General features: G+C 46.9%; 1 protein-coding gene across 1 annotated transcript in view; it reads right to left on the reverse strand.

Annotated features, from left to right (window-relative positions):
- Positions 1 to 11,732: 11,732 nt before the first annotated feature.
- INO80 (INO80 complex ATPase subunit) overlaps positions 11,733 to 15,210 on the reverse strand; it is a 111,872-nt gene continuing 108,394 nt past the window's right edge. The window contains exon 35 of the mRNA XM_012462465.3: positions 11,733 to 13,752. Coding sequence (XP_012317888.1) covers positions 13,607 to 13,752 — 146 coding nt within the window. The 3' untranslated portion in view covers positions 11,733 to 13,606. The remainder of the gene's footprint in view (positions 13,753 to 15,210) is intronic.

Below are 15,210 nucleotides of genomic sequence, written 5' to 3' on the forward strand. Positions count from 1 at the left end.
CTGCCTCTTGCTAGTTCACCCACCTGAGGTGTTAAGCTAGAGGGGCATTTGCGTGTCTTTCATGGAGTGGCACCCCCACACCCACCCTCTCTCCCTGTCCCCACAGGAAAGGAGCTTGGCTTTCCTGGGCACAGCCTAATGGTGTTGGTGACTGGGATAGGAAGGAGACTCAGGTGAGTAACGTATCCACCTGCAGCTTCCCCCAGCCACAGTCATGTCCCATGCCAGGCAAAGAGGGTGGCATGAGAGGGGGAGGGGCTCTGGCAGGAGGTACGGGGAGTCCATGGGTGGCAAAAGCTGATGACAAGCTGCCCACGTGGGATGCCTTCATAGGAGCAGGCCCTTGCCTATGTGGGTTTCCAGAGGGAGACCCAGTTCCTGCTCACAGGCCACCTGCAGCCTGAGCAGCATGTTATGCACTGACAGACAGGAGCTGGTAGGACAGAAACCTGGGACATCCCTGCCACAGGCAGGGGCCTTCTCACCTTGGGGATTGTACTCTCCTCTGTTCCCTCATCCTAAAAAGCTCTTCCCTACCAGCTCCAGCCTAGCTAATTTGTCACTCAGGCTTCAGGGCTCAGCTGAGATGTGACCTCCTCTGGGAAGCCTTCCCTGAGCCTTCCCTACCCCTGACCACCTAGGTCTGGCTTCGGGGCCCTGCCATGCGTCTCTGCCACCTGTACTGTTTCTCTTGCAGCTATGAATGTACCACGTCCTCGTCAATTCCTTCTCATTCCTGCTGTGAGCCCAAGAGGGCAGGGACCAAGGTCCTGATGCATCCCAGCAGGGCCTGCACACAGCAGGTATTTATGTCGTGTTGGTTGAATGAAAGGCCTCTCGCCCAGCAAGAGGCGGGCACTGATGAGGGGACCTCAAGGGGCGCTCTGGGCTGTCACCTCAGAAAAGGGAGTATGCAGAGCAGGGTGGGCTAGCTCGGGATGCAGCCGAGGGGAAGAGGCTGGCCCACCATGACCATCCCACAACTCCACATGCACCAGGGCTGGCTCCCTGGGTCGGGGCATCAGACTGCTGTTTAGATGCAAAGAAAGAGTCCCGGGCTGGGAGTCTGGAGGTTCCAGTCTCTGTTTTCAGCTGTGTGTTTTAATCAAGGCACGTTTACTCTCTCTCTAGACCTCTGCCTCCTCAAATGCAAAATGAAGAGCTGGACCGGAAACTCGTTCCTGTTCAGTTCCAATAACTCCTCTTTTGCATGAAGCACACGGGTTTGGAGTCAGAGGAACTGGGTTCAAGAGCTGCGGCTCCACTTACCAGATGTAAATCCTTGGCCAGGTTACTTAATCCCTTGGAGCTGCAATTTTCTCACCTGTAGAGCAGGACCGATAACCATAAACTGCCTCTCAGATTCTTGGGATTAGATATGCTTTCAGGTGAAAACACTCCATACACATGCCTTAGGGTGTATAGAGTGTTTTCACCTGAAAGCATATCTCATCAAATCAGAATGTTTCCTCCACTTCTAACACCCGCTGCCAGGTCAGCGAGCTGAGGAGACAGCGGAGGAAGGAGGGCTGGCTGCAGCCAGGCAATTTTGGTTTGTTTATATACGTACTATGTGAATGTTGGTTATTATTGTTATTTTTTCTTTTCATTTATTTATTTACTTAGTGGCAGGGTCTCCTTATGTTGCCTAGGCTGGTCTCAAAATCCTGGGCTCAAATGATCCTCCCATCTTGGCCTCCCAAAATGCTGGGTTTATAGGCAGGAGCCACCCACCCAGCCTGGTTATTTTTTCTCTTGATAGCATTATTTTTCAGCAATACCCAATTAGTTATTGGATGATCTCTCATCTCACTAGAGTGTAAGCTTCAAAAGGGCAGGAGCTGGCACACGTTCCTGTTACTGTTTTTTTTTTTTTTTTTTTTTTTGAGACGATGTCTCACTCTGTTGCCCATGCAGGCTGGAGTGCAGTGGCACAATCTTGGCTCACTGCAACCTCCGCCTCCCAGGTTCAAGCGATTCTCCTGCCTCAGCCTCCCAACTAGCTGGGATTACAGGTGCACACCACCATGCCCAGCTACTTTTGGATTTTTTGTAGAGATGGAGTTTCACCATGGTGGCCAGGCTGGTCTCAAACTCCTGGCTTCAGGTGATCCACCCGCCTTGGCCTCCCAAAGTGCTGGGATTACAGGCGTAAACCATTGCACCCAGCCTACTGTTGTATTCTTGATGGCCAGCTCAGAACCTGGCTTATCTTAGGCCTTTGAAAGAATTTTGCTCAACAAATAAATGGCTAAATGAATTGAACGAACTCCACTTACTCAACAAGGCAAATAAGGTTGACTGGGGTGAGGGAGAGAGGGAAGATCAGGAGGAGGCAGGGAGAAGAAATGCCTCCTGGGCTGTCCAGGCTCTGCTGCGATGGGAGAGGGAGGATTGAAACAGGGAAAAACAACTAAGGGCAGTGAGACAAGGCCACTTCCCAATTCTGCCTGGGCGAGGTGCCTTGCAGGGGCCCCTGTGTCTGAGCCCTTTCCCTGGTCATGCTCTCCTCCACTTCTCACAGCCCCTGTCAGCTCAGTGAGCTGAGGAGGTGGTGGAGGAAGGAGAGCTGGCTGCAGCCAGGCCATTCTGGTTTGTTTACCAAAAGCACAATTCTCCTGGGTCATGACACAGCCAGCAGCATCTGATCCAGCTAAATATATCTCCTCTACTGGCCTGGACCACACAGCCAGCCCCTGCAGGCCACGTAGACCAGGGACCACCCGCTCATCCTTTTGGCTTGGCCCTGGGCCTCCTCCTGACCCCAGAGCCCTATGTCCCAAGAGGGCAAACGGCTGATCCTGGTCTAAACTAAACTGCAGTCTCTAGTTGAACCCATGTAGTTTCATTTTGGACAGAATCAGAGGATTTAAGGGGGGGAAACTCTATTTGTCCAGCAGTAAACAATAAAATGGCTCATCTCCCTTGGATGGCATATTTGCAGTCATTATGAATGTTTATGAAGAGTATTTGCTAATGTTAAGAAACATTTTACTCTCTTTATATAACTCTCTATTAGTGTTATTACTGTAGGGTTAAGTGGGACAAAAAGCATACAAAATTAGATATATAACATGAGTATGATCCTGTTTTTTAAAAAGCATATAAATTTGTCTGGAAGGAATTACAAGAAACTGTCAACACAGTTTGCCTCCCAGGAGGGGAATTGAACTCCAGGGGATGGGATGGGAGAGAGAATTTTTCTTCTTATGCCCTTTTGTATGTTTTTAATTTTGAACTGTGCAGGTTTATAAGTAGAAAATAAAATGCAGATCTGAAAAATAAAGGCTTTTATGCACAAAAAAAGAGGGGCCAGAAATAACACTCAGAGGTAAAGAGTACTCATTTAGGTGCTGAGCGGTGAAGAGGGGCTCCCTTTTCTACCGAGAGAAAAGCTGGCCCTATGCCCAGATAAACCAAAACATCAGCCTTACAAACCGGTGCAAGTGACTATCAAAGCTCAGCATCTGAAACATAACAAAGACATACCTGCCTTAAAATACTTCCCCACGGCGCCTGAAATTGCAGCCTTTGGAGTTACTCCTTAGTCTGAAGTACAACTTCTCCAAAGTCTCCTTGCAAACATTCAGGGGCAGGGGGTGTTACCATGTTATTTTTATGTCTAGTTTTATTTTATTTTTTGAGATGGAGTCTCTCTCTGTGGTCCAGGCTGGAGTGCAGTGAAACGATCTCAGCTCACTGCAACCTCTGCCTCCTGGGTTCAAGAGATTCTTTTGCCTCAGCCTCCCCAGTAGCTGGGATTGCAGGTGCGCACCATGACGCCCAGCTAATTGTTTTTTCCTTCTTTCTTTCTTTCTTTCTTTTTTTTTTTTTTTTTTTTGAGACGGAGTTTCGCTCGTTACCCAAGCTGGAGTGCAATGGCGCTATCTCGGCTCACCGCAACCTCCGCCTCCTGGGTTCAGGCAATTCTCCTGCCTCAGCCTCCTAAGTAGCTGGGATTACAGGCATGCTCCACCGTGCCCAGCTAATTTTATGTATTTTTAGTAGACACGGGGTTTCACCGTGTTGACCAGGATGGTCTCGATCTCTTGACCTCGTGATCCACCCGCCTCGGCCTCCCAAAGTGCTGGGATTACAGGAGTGAGCCACCGCGCCGGCCCTGTTTTCTTTTCTTTATCTTTTTGTTTGTTTGTTTTTTGTATTTCTAGTAGACGAGGTTTTGCCATGTTGGCCAGGCTGGTCTTGAACTCCTGGCCTCAAGTGATCAGCCCACCTCAACCTCCCAAACTGCTAGGGTTACAGGTGTGAGGCGCTGCACCTGGCCAATGTTATTTTATCACGTGAACCAAATTGAAATAGGGAGACACACTGTAAGAAAGTTTTGACTGGGGCTGGGCATGGTGTCTCATGCCTGTAATCCTAGTACTTTGGGAGGCCAAGGTAGGAGGATCGCTTGAGCCTGTGAGTTTGAGACCAGTTTGGGCAATATAGTGAGACCCTAACTCTACAAAAAAAAATTCTTTTTTAAAAAGAAAGTTTTGATTGAAGTTATTTCTTGCTATTGAGTTTATTCTCAATTTCCCTTAAAATATAAACTTTCTCCTAATAGCACTGATTATAAAATAACCCATGATCAAGTAGCAAATTTGGAAAATACAGAATGTTATAAAGAATTTAAGGGCCGGGCACGGTGGCTCACGCCTATAATCCCAGCACTTTGGGAGGCCGAGATGGGTGGATCACGAGGTCAAGAGATCGAGACCATCCTGGTCAACATGGTGAAACCCCGTCTCTACTAAAAATACAAAAATTAGCTGGGCATGGTGGCGCACGTCTGTAGTCCCAGCTACTCAGGAGGCTGAGGCAGGAGAATTGCTTGAACCCAGGAGGCGGAGGTTGCGGTGAGCCGAGATCGCGCCATTGCACTCCAGCCTGGGTAACAAGAGCGAAACTCCGTCTCAAAAAAAAAAAAAAATAGAATTTAAAAATCAGTCAGGTGTGGTGGCTCACGCCTATAATTCCCGTACTTTGGGAGACAGAGGCAGGAAAATCATTTGAGTCCAGGAGTTCAAGACCAGGCTGGGCAACATGGCAAAACCCCATCTCTAAAAAAAATTAAAATCAGCTGGGTGTGGTGGCATGCACCTATAGTCCCAATTACTCAGGAGTCTGAGGATGGGAGGATCACTTGAGCCAGGGAGGTCCAGGCTGCAGTGAGCTAAGATGGTACCACTGTACTCCAGCCTGGGTGACAGAGTGAAACCCTGTCTCAAAAAAAAAAAAAAATTAAAAATTGAATCATTTACATCACATCCCTGAAGGAGCAGAGAGCCTGGCACATTTCAGGAGCAAAAAGAAAAACAAAAAGTGATGTGAGCTAGATAACAGTGTTGCAGGCTAAGTTTGCAAGGCCTGAGGACCCCATTAGCTCTGTGGTCTTTGTTGAGCCCAGCGGGAAACCACTAAGAACTTGGAAGCAGGACAGTGACAGAAGTGTTTTTTGTTTGTTTAGCTGTAGGGTCTTGCTATTGTTGTCCAGGCTGGTACCAAATTCCCAGCCTTAAGCGGTGCTCCCTCCTTAGCCCCCCAAGTAGCTGGAATTACAGGGATGAGCCACGGTGCCTGGCTCAGCGACAGGGTTTTTATTTATTTATTTATTTTAATACATATATTTTTTGAGACGGAGTCTTGCTCTGTCACCCAGGCTGGAGTGCAATGGTGCGACCTCAGCTCACTGTAACCTCCTCCTCCTGGGTTCAAGCAATTCTCCTGCCTCAGCCTCCTGAGTAGCTGAGATTACAGGTGCCCACCACCACTCCCAGCTACTTTTTAAATATTTAGTAGAGAGGAGGTTTCACCATGTTGACCAAGCTGGTCTTGAACTCCTGACCTCAGGCGATCCACCCGCCTCGGCCTCCCAAAGTGCTGGGATTACAGGCGAGAGCCACTGCACCCAGCCGACAGGGCTTTTAAAGAACACTTGAGCTGAGCCAGGCACAGTGGCTCACACCTGTAGTTCCAGCACTTTGAGAGGCTGAGGCAGGAGGATTGCTTGAGCCCACAAGTTCAAGAGCAGCCTGGGCAACATAGTGAGACCCCACATCTAAAAAAAAGTTTTAAAAATTACCCAGGTATGATGGTGCACCCTTGTAGCTCCAACTACTCAAGAGGCTGAAGTAGGAGGATATTTTGAGCCTGGGAGGCTAAGGTTACAGTGAGTTGTGATCATGTCACTGCACTTCAGGCTAGGTGACAGAGTGATACCCCCGTCTCAAAATAAAAGAAAACTTGAGCTGTAGATTGTATCACAATAAGAGGTATCCATTATGGGTGGAGAAATTTTAAAATGAAATAAAGGGTATCCTGGAATAGGCTGTTCATATGTACTGGAAATTGAAAGGAATATGAGAAATAGGATATGCTAGAAATGCAGAAATAAAATGACAATAAAAAAAGAACTTAGAAATCTTTCATAATTCCACCATCCAGGAAAGTTGACTTCCTTCTAGTCCTCCCTCTTTGTGCCCAACTTTTCTCCTAAGAGTATATTCTGAGCATTTCCCTATGATATCAAATATTCTTGAAAATATGATTTTTAATGGCCACTTAGTCATTCTATCATATAGATGTACAGACATTTATTTAACCAGTCCTTTGTTGTGAGGCATTCGGGTTGTCTCAGTTTTTTGCTAGGTTCAATTATGCTGTCATGGACCTTTCATCCAAGTTGCATGTAACAGAAAACTGAGTTCAAAGAAGCATGAAGCAAACAGGAGTCAGTGGTGAAACTCAACAGTTCAGAGGAAGGGAGATTTGGGCAAGGCTTAGTCAGGGCTCCTGCTCCATTTTCCTGCAGTTCTTCAGGGTTTGTCCTTCTCTGTTTGCAGTGGTACCCTCAGGCAGGCTCCTCTGCAGCCCCTAGGTGATAAACTTTTCTGTTCATGACCATGGGAGTGGCCTCTGTTTTGCTCTGACTGGGCCACTTGACGAAAAGTTAGGTATAGCTGGGCATGGTGGCTCACGCCTGTAATCCCATCACTTTGGGAGACTGAGGCAGGTGGATCACAAGGTCAGGAGTTTGAGACCAGCCTGGCCAACATGGTGAAACCCGTCTCTACTAAAGATACAAAAAATTAGACAGATGTGCTGGCGCACGCCTGTAATCCCAGCTACATGGGAGGCTGAGGCAGGAGAATCACGTGAACCCTGGAGGCAGAGGATGCAGTGAACCGAGATCGCACCATTGCTCTCCAGCCTGGGTGACAGGGGGAGACTCTGTCTCAAAAAAAGAAAAGAAAAGAAAAGAAAACACCACAGCCCTGCTCACAAATTGATTGGCCAGGCGCGGTGGCTCATGCCTGTAGTCCCAGCTACTCAGGAGGCTGAGGTAGTAGAATTGCTTGAATCCGGGAGGTGGAAGTTAGGGGAGCCAAGATTGTGCCATTGTACTCCAGCCTGGGCAACAAGAGCAAAACTCTATCGCAAAAAAAAAAAAAAAAAGTCTAGGTATGAGGGAGGAAACCTAGCCCCTAGCCCTGACTAGCTTGGGTCTGGGTTCCCTGTCTGTCTGTGAGCAGGCAACTGTGGCAAGACATGTGAGGGTGGCTGTTGCATGATGCAGGGAGATGGGGGGAAATGCTGAGGAGATAATCAAAGAATGTCCTCTGACTACTCAGAGAAGGCCTATAGACCAGCAGCCTCCTCACCACCTGGGAACTTACTGGACATCCTGGGAACTTACTGTACATGACTCCTAGTCCTATCGGATCAGCCTGCATTTTAAGAAGAGTCCCAGAAGACCGTTGGCACATTAACGTTGAAAGGTCCTGCCCTCCGGCACCCTTGTGTAGGGATCCCTGAAAACAGAATGGCTGGATCAACAGCATGGATGTTTTAAAAATTCTGAATACTCATTGTCAAATTGTCCCATACAAGGTTCCATCTCTTCTCATTCCCACCCTGGGATCTGGGTGTTTGAGGCCTAAAACTTATGCAATTTGGGGAAGCCCTCTTGAAGAAAAAGAATAAACAAAGATAATGGTGAATATTTAGAATAATAGAAAATTTAAAGATACCTTGACCAGGCATGGTGGCTCAAGCCTGTAATCTCAGCACTTTGGGAGGGCAAGGTGGAACGATTGCTTGAGCTCGAGAGTTGAGACCAGCCTGGGCAACACAGTAAGACCCTGTCTCTATTAAAGTTAAAAAAAAAAAAATTAGCTGGGCGTAATGGTGCACACCTGTAGTCCCACCTATTTGGGGAGCTGAGGTAGGAGGATCACCTGAACCCTGAAAATTGAGGCTGCAGTGAGCCCTAATCATACCACTGTACTCCAACCTGGGTGACAGAGACAGACCCTGTCTCAAAAAAAAAAAAAAAAGCCTCAAAAATCATAACATTATTGGTTTTAATCATCAATAGGTTGAAACATATGAAACTGCCATATTTGTAAGTAAACTAGTCATATAGTGAAAGAGCAATTCCATGTTGCTCAGCCTACTTTTTCACTACATTCTTGGCTGCATTTTCTTTTTCTTAGCAACTTTATTGAAATGCAATTACTCTACCATACAATTTACTCATTAAAGTGTACAATTCAATGGCGTTTACTGTCTATTCACAGAAATATGCAGCTATCATCATCATCAATTTTAGGACATTTTCTTTCATCAGACCAAAAAGAAATCCTATTCCCCCTAGCTGATACCACACAGAGGCCCCCATCCCTAGGTAACCATGAATATATTTTCTGTTTCTATACATTTTCCTGTTCAGCACATTTCATAATCATCATAATCATACGATGTGGTCGTTTATGTCTGAATTCTTTTTTTTTTTTTTTTTTTTTTTTGAGATGGAATCTTGATCTGTCGCCAGGCTGGAAGGCTAGAGTACAGTGGCCCGATCTCGGCTCCCTGAAACCTCTGCCTCCCAGGTTCAAGTAATTCTTCTGCCTCAGCCTCCTGAGTAGCTGGGACAACAGGCGTGTGCCACCAAGCCTAGCTAATTTTTGTATTTTTAGTAGAGATGGGGTTTCATCATATTGGCCAAGATTTCCTGACCTCGTGATCCACCTGCCTTGGCCTCCCAAAGTGCTAGGATTATAGGCCTGAGCCACCACACCCGTGCTTTCTGTCTTTGAGATGGAGTCTCACTTTGTCGCCGAGGATGGAGTGCAGTGGCGGGATCTCAGCTCAATGCAATCTCCGCCTCCTGGGTTCAAGTGATTCTCCTGCTTCAGCCTCCCGAGTTGTTGGGATTATAGGCATCCACAACCACGCCTGGGTAATTTTTGTATTTTTAGTAGAGAGGGGGTTTCACATGTTGATCAGGCTGGTCTCAAACTCCTTACCTCAGGTGATCCACCCACCTCGGTATCCCAGAGTGCCAGGATTACAGGCATGAGCCACCACACCTGACCTGTGTACAGGTTTATGTGTGGCTCTTTTTTCATTTCTCTTGGGTATGTACCTAGGAGTGGAATTATTGGGTCACATGACAAACTATCTTAGCGTTCTCCAAAGAAACAAAACTAACCGGATGTAGATATGAAGTAGAGACTTCTTATAATGAGCGAGTTGGAGATCCAGGAGAGCTGATGGTGCAGTTCTAGTCCAGAGGCCAGCAGGCTTGAAATCCAGAAAGAGCCATTGTTTCAGTGCAAGTCCAAAGGCAGGAAGAAGCCAAGTCTCAGTCAGGTAGGAGGAATTCTCTCTTACTAGGGGAAGGACAGCCTTTTTGTTCTGTTCAGGCCTTCAACTGATTGGATGAGGCCTGCTCGTATTAGGGAGGGAAATCCACTTTACTCAGCCCACAGATGTAAATGTTAATCCTGTCCAAGAACATCCTCACAGACACACCCAGAATGTTTGACCAAATATCTGCATACTATGTGGCCCAACCAGGTAGACAAAATTAACCATTAACTTTTTGAGGAATTGCCAAACTGTTTCCAAAGTACCTGCACTACTTTATGTTCCCAACAGCAATGAATGACTCCAATTTCTCTATATCCTTATCACTTGCTATTGTCTTTTTGGTAAGAGCTACGCATTCTTTGCCTTTTTGAGTGATAATGATATTATAATATCACTTTCTATAAATAGGAAGAAAATATAGTCCCGTGTTTTAGGACATGGATATAAAATGTTTATTGATAGTTTTGGAACGTTTTCCATTGCCGCCTCTATAACTTGCTCGCAGATGCTTGTCCAGGCTGAGCCTCACTCATTGATCTCTCTAGGTGTGGTTCAGCCAGCCAGGTCCTCACTGCTCCTGGCCCTCAGCTCCCACCGTGCCAATCCTTGAGGGGCTCATTGGCCATGAAGTTGGGGTTATGGTGGAACAGCATTTTGTTCAGATCATTCTCCTTGAGGTCAACTTTGAGGTCTGGATGATGGATGAGGCCCACCAGGGGCAGGTGTCACTGGAGGTAAAGGGACAGCCCTAGGACCACCTCTTCCAAGACAGAGGGCCCCCCAACTCCCGGCTGGAGCCATGCTTCATGCCACATATGCAGAGGGCACACACACGAGTCTTGAAGCTAACTACAATGTTTCATTTTATTATAGCTTAGCCAACTCTGGCAATTGTTATGTGAAAACAAATTTCACCAAGCATGACAGGAAATGCTAGGAATCTCGTTTTATTTTGTGTTTGTTTATTAATGAGGTTGATGTGATGGTTAATTTTAGGTGTCAACTTGACTGGATTAAGGTATGGGGCGCACATAGAACAAAAAAGCAGAGGAAAGGCAAATCCCTCTCTTCTAGAGCAGGGACATCTTTCTTCTCCTGCCCCTGGACATCAGGACTCTGGGTTCTCTGGGCTTTGGACACTGGGACTTACACCAGAGGCTCCCTACGTTTTCAGGTCTTCAGGATCAGATTGAGAGTTACTGCACTGGCTTCCCTGATTCTAAGGCTTTCAGACTTGGATGAGCCATGCTGCCAGCTTCTCTGGTTCTCCACCTTGCAGAGTCTATCATGGGATTATCATGTGAGCCTATTTCCCCAATATATCCCCCTCTCATATATCTATATCCTATTGGTTGTTTCTCTGTAGAGCCCTCATAAGGCTGAACATTTCCCATGACTATTACCCATTTGCATGTGTGTATATTTTCTATTTATGTACAGTGCTTGGCACAAAGAAGGTGTAAAACAAATCTTTAATAGGTGTTTTTGTCCACTTTCCATTGGAGTGTTGTGTCCAGGACTATTGGCTGTCCATCCAAATCTGTCTCTTCTTTTATAATTACTTTTGTTATTATTTATTTTTTTTTACTCCTAGTTTATGAGTGGAGGGTCTAAGTCTTAAGACAGTACAGTAGGTGAATCCCCTCCCCAATCTTCCCCTCCCATAGGACATTTTTTTTTTTTTTTTTTTGATGGAGTCTTGTTCTGTTGCCCACGCTGGAGCTCGGTGATGCGATCTGGGCTCATTGCAACCTCCACCTTTCGGGTTCAAGTGATTCTCCTGCCTCAGCCTCCCAAATAGCTGGGATTACAGGCATACACCACCACACCCGGCTAATTTTTTTTTTGAGATGGAGTCTTCCTCTGCCGCCCAGGCCAGAGTGCAGTGGTGCGATCTCAGCTTACTGCAACTCCTGGGTTCAAGTGATTCTTCTGCCTCAGCTTCCCAAGTAGCTGGGATTACATGGGGTTCACCATGTTGGTAAAGCTGATCTCAAACTCCTGACCTCAGGTGATCCACCTGCCTTGGCCTCCCAAAGTGCTGGGATTACAGGTGTGAGCCACCGCGCCTGGCCAATTTTTGTATTTTTAGTAGATTCGGGGTTTCACCATGTTGCCGAGGGTGGTCTGGAACTCCTGACCTTGTGAGCTACCTGCCTCAGCCTCCCAAAGTGCTGGGATTACAAGTGTGAGCCACTGTGTCCTGCCCCATAGGACATGTCTATAAATCAGCAATCACCATGCAGATGAGGACAAAAACATGGAAATAGCAGAGAAACAAGATGGAAAGATCTGGGATGTTCAATGATCATGCAGAGTAGATCCAAATTCAAACTCTTATGTGTGAGAGATAAGAATTTATATCTTATTTGAACCATTGCTTTTTGGGGTCTCTGTTACAGCATCGTGAGTTACCCTAACCAGTATGAACAATGATTTTAACTGGTCAGGGGTCTTATAACCCAACCAGTGGACCTCACAATTACTCTCTAGGGATGAGCAGCCTAGGGATGATCTCGGCTCACTGCAGCTTCCACCTCCCAGGTTAAAGCAAATCTCTGATCTCAGACTCCCGAGTAGCTGGGACTACAGGTGTGCACCACCACACCCAGCTAATTTTTGTATTTTAGTAGAGACAGGGTTTCACCATGTTGGCCAGGATGGTCTTGATCTCCTGACCTCATTGGCCCGCCTTGGCCTCCCAAAGTGGTGGGATTACAGGCATGAGCAACTGTGCCCAGTGATTTTTTTTTTTTTAAGGGGAGGAGCTACCTCATAAAATTACAAAAACCCTAAGGCAGCTGGCACAGGTACTATTCAAAAATTAAGAACCATTCAAAACTTAAGAGGCCAGAGGCCTGATAAGGGAGGCACCCTGATAAGGGTGGTTGGGTGTGGTGGTTGACGCCGGGAATCCCAGCGCTATGGGAGGCTGAGCAGGTAGGATCGCTTGAGCCTGGGAGGTCGAGGCTGCAGTGAGCTGTCATTGCATCACTGCACTCCAGCGTGGGTGACAGAGCAAAATCCTGTCTCACAAAACAAAACAACAAAAAAAGAACTGTGGCAGTGTAGCTATTGGCATTTAGTATGGGGGAAACAGTAGTCACCTCACAGCAGGCCTGAGAGCACCAGATGCCCACATGACCCCAAGCCCTTAGGAAAGGTTAAGGTATGTTCAGTATGTTCTGTTTAACCATGCAGTGACATAGTATCCTTTAAAGAGAGTTCTAACCAAGCCAAATTCTGATGCTTAAAATATCAGGTTAAAATGTCAGCCCTCTGAAAGACTTAGGTATTCAGAAAAATTTTAGGTAAGAGTTTATGCTGCTCTTCCCAGTTCCATTGGGCTGAAGGCAAACCAAGACTGCTGAAACTGAACTGCATGACAATCCACTGGACTTGAACTCTCCCCACCGCTCTGCTCGGACATCCCCAGGTTAACTGGCACCATCTTTTCAAAGGTGCAAGGCATGTCTTCTGGGATCTCTCACCTGGGAAATGGGAGGAGAGGTCCTTTCTTCTTCTCTGGGAGCCAGGAATAGCTGGGGGGTGGGGTTTGTGGTGATGTGCTGGTGGTGGTAGGAGGGTGGAACATTCTGAGCTGAGGCCGGGCATTCTCTCCCAGAGAGCTGCTTTAGGGGGCCATCAGCTGGGCAAGCTTAGAATACTCCCTGCCTCCTGCAACTCAACCCTTGTGCTCCCTTCCTTCTTCCCCTGAGGCTGCTGCAGCCCAATCCCTAGTCCAAGTCAGACCCAGAGGGGCCTCCCCAGTCCTTGGGCCAGACATTCATTCTTCAGCTTTGGGTGACATGACAAATAAATCTCAAAGGGCAGGAGAGAAGAGGCAGAGCCCTTGTGGGCACTCACAGATGCACATTCCATCTGCCTTTCTGGAAGGAAGAACTCAGCTCTCTAGGAAGGAGGTAAGAGTCAGGGAGCCTGTCCCTCAGCAATCCTTGTTTCTCTCACCGAAGGTGCCAGGAACTGTAGGCAGGGACTCTGAGAACTGTGAAGTATTTCTTAAGCTTTGTAATTCTCCGTGTATAGTATTGTTTTTGCCTGGTGTCCTTCTTTTGATGAGCAAGAAAATCCCTAATTAAAAAAAAAAGAAAAGCAAGATGCTCATTTTTGGCAGCAGCTAGGAAGAACCAGGAGCCCATCCCCCAGCAGCTTGCCGTGGTGGGGAAACTGGAGTGAGAGAGCAGGTGGTAGCAGTTTTGAAGAGGAAAGGGAAGCCAGCTAAGTCCCAGCACCTGAAGCAAGAAAGGAATGAGGTTGCAGGAATAGGCCAGAGGCCTGATAAGGGAGGCAACCAGCTTCCTCAAGGTCCCTCAACGAGTAAGTGGCCCTCCTTAGTCCTTGGACACACAATTTCATGACAGCCAGTGGTCTCGGCTTTCTCTAGAACACAACTTGCCTTCTCCACCCAGACCCTTACCATCTAAGCGGCCTGAATGTGCACCATGTGAATGACTGAATTGGATACCTACGATAAAACACAGCTGCTTCCCCAGTTGCAGGGTTTTGTTACTCTCTGGTAGTCTCAGAGAAGCGTGGGAGAGCAGCCAAATGGTCTCCATGTCCCCTGAGAGGGGCTCAGGAATTAGCTGAGAAAGCTGACTGACCCAGGAGTCTGGTGGTCACAGTAAAAGGACACACTGCACAGGAAGCACTGAGTCCAGGGGTCACAGAATCTCAATGACATGTTGCATCTTTGTGGAGGTCACACAGGAGAGGGACAGTAGCAAATGCAAGGCCTTCTCTCATACCCAACATGCCCAACAGAGGTGCTACCCAGGATGGTGAAGAAAATTATGAACAATTTTAAAATGAAAAACAAAATGAAGAAAACACATATGGGATTGAATTTTCCTAGAAATGCTAGAATTTCATTTTCTGTCATCAGGTGAATTAAGTTGGTAAGAGCAAAAATAAAGTAGTATTTTGTGCACAGGACTTCCTTGCTGGGGTTGGGGCAGATAAAGCACATATTTTTCTGCTTGGCAGGGCTGGAAGACACCCTAGGCCCTTGCTATTCCAGGTGTAGTCCAAGGACTAGCAGCATGGCCATCACCTGGGATCTTGTCAGAAACGCAGTCTCAAGCCTCAATCCAGACCTTCTAAAATACAATCTGCACTTTAAGGTCTCAAGGTGATTCGTATGCACAATAATATTGGAGAAGTGCTGCCTTAAAGGACCATTCAAGTTTCAAATTATATTTTTCTTATGAAAAATCTTTACATAGCATGTAAAGGCAGAGCTGCTTGGTTCTGATGTTGGTTTATTTTGTATGAAGTCTTGGTCAAGTTCACCAACAAGATAAATAAGACCCAAGAGTGTCTAATAATGCTACTTGTTATCAACAAAATGAAGGCTGATCCCTCTGACTGTGGTGAGCATCAGCTGCCCAGGAGCCAGCCCACCCTGACCAGCAGCATGCAGGGTGAGCAAGGATAGGGAGGCCACACAGCCAGCATACTTGGGAACAGCACCAGCCCTGCTCAAAGGTAATACAAGAGCATATCAGTGTTTTGCCCAATCAAACATTG

The sequence above is a fragment of the Aotus nancymaae genome, unplaced genomic scaffold (genome assembly GCF_030222135.1).
Source record: "Aotus nancymaae isolate 86718 unplaced genomic scaffold, 86718_ANA_hifiasm-v0.15.2.pri h1tg000011l, whole genome shotgun sequence".
Classification (NCBI taxonomy): Eukaryota; Metazoa; Chordata; class Mammalia; order Primates; family Aotidae; genus Aotus; species Aotus nancymaae.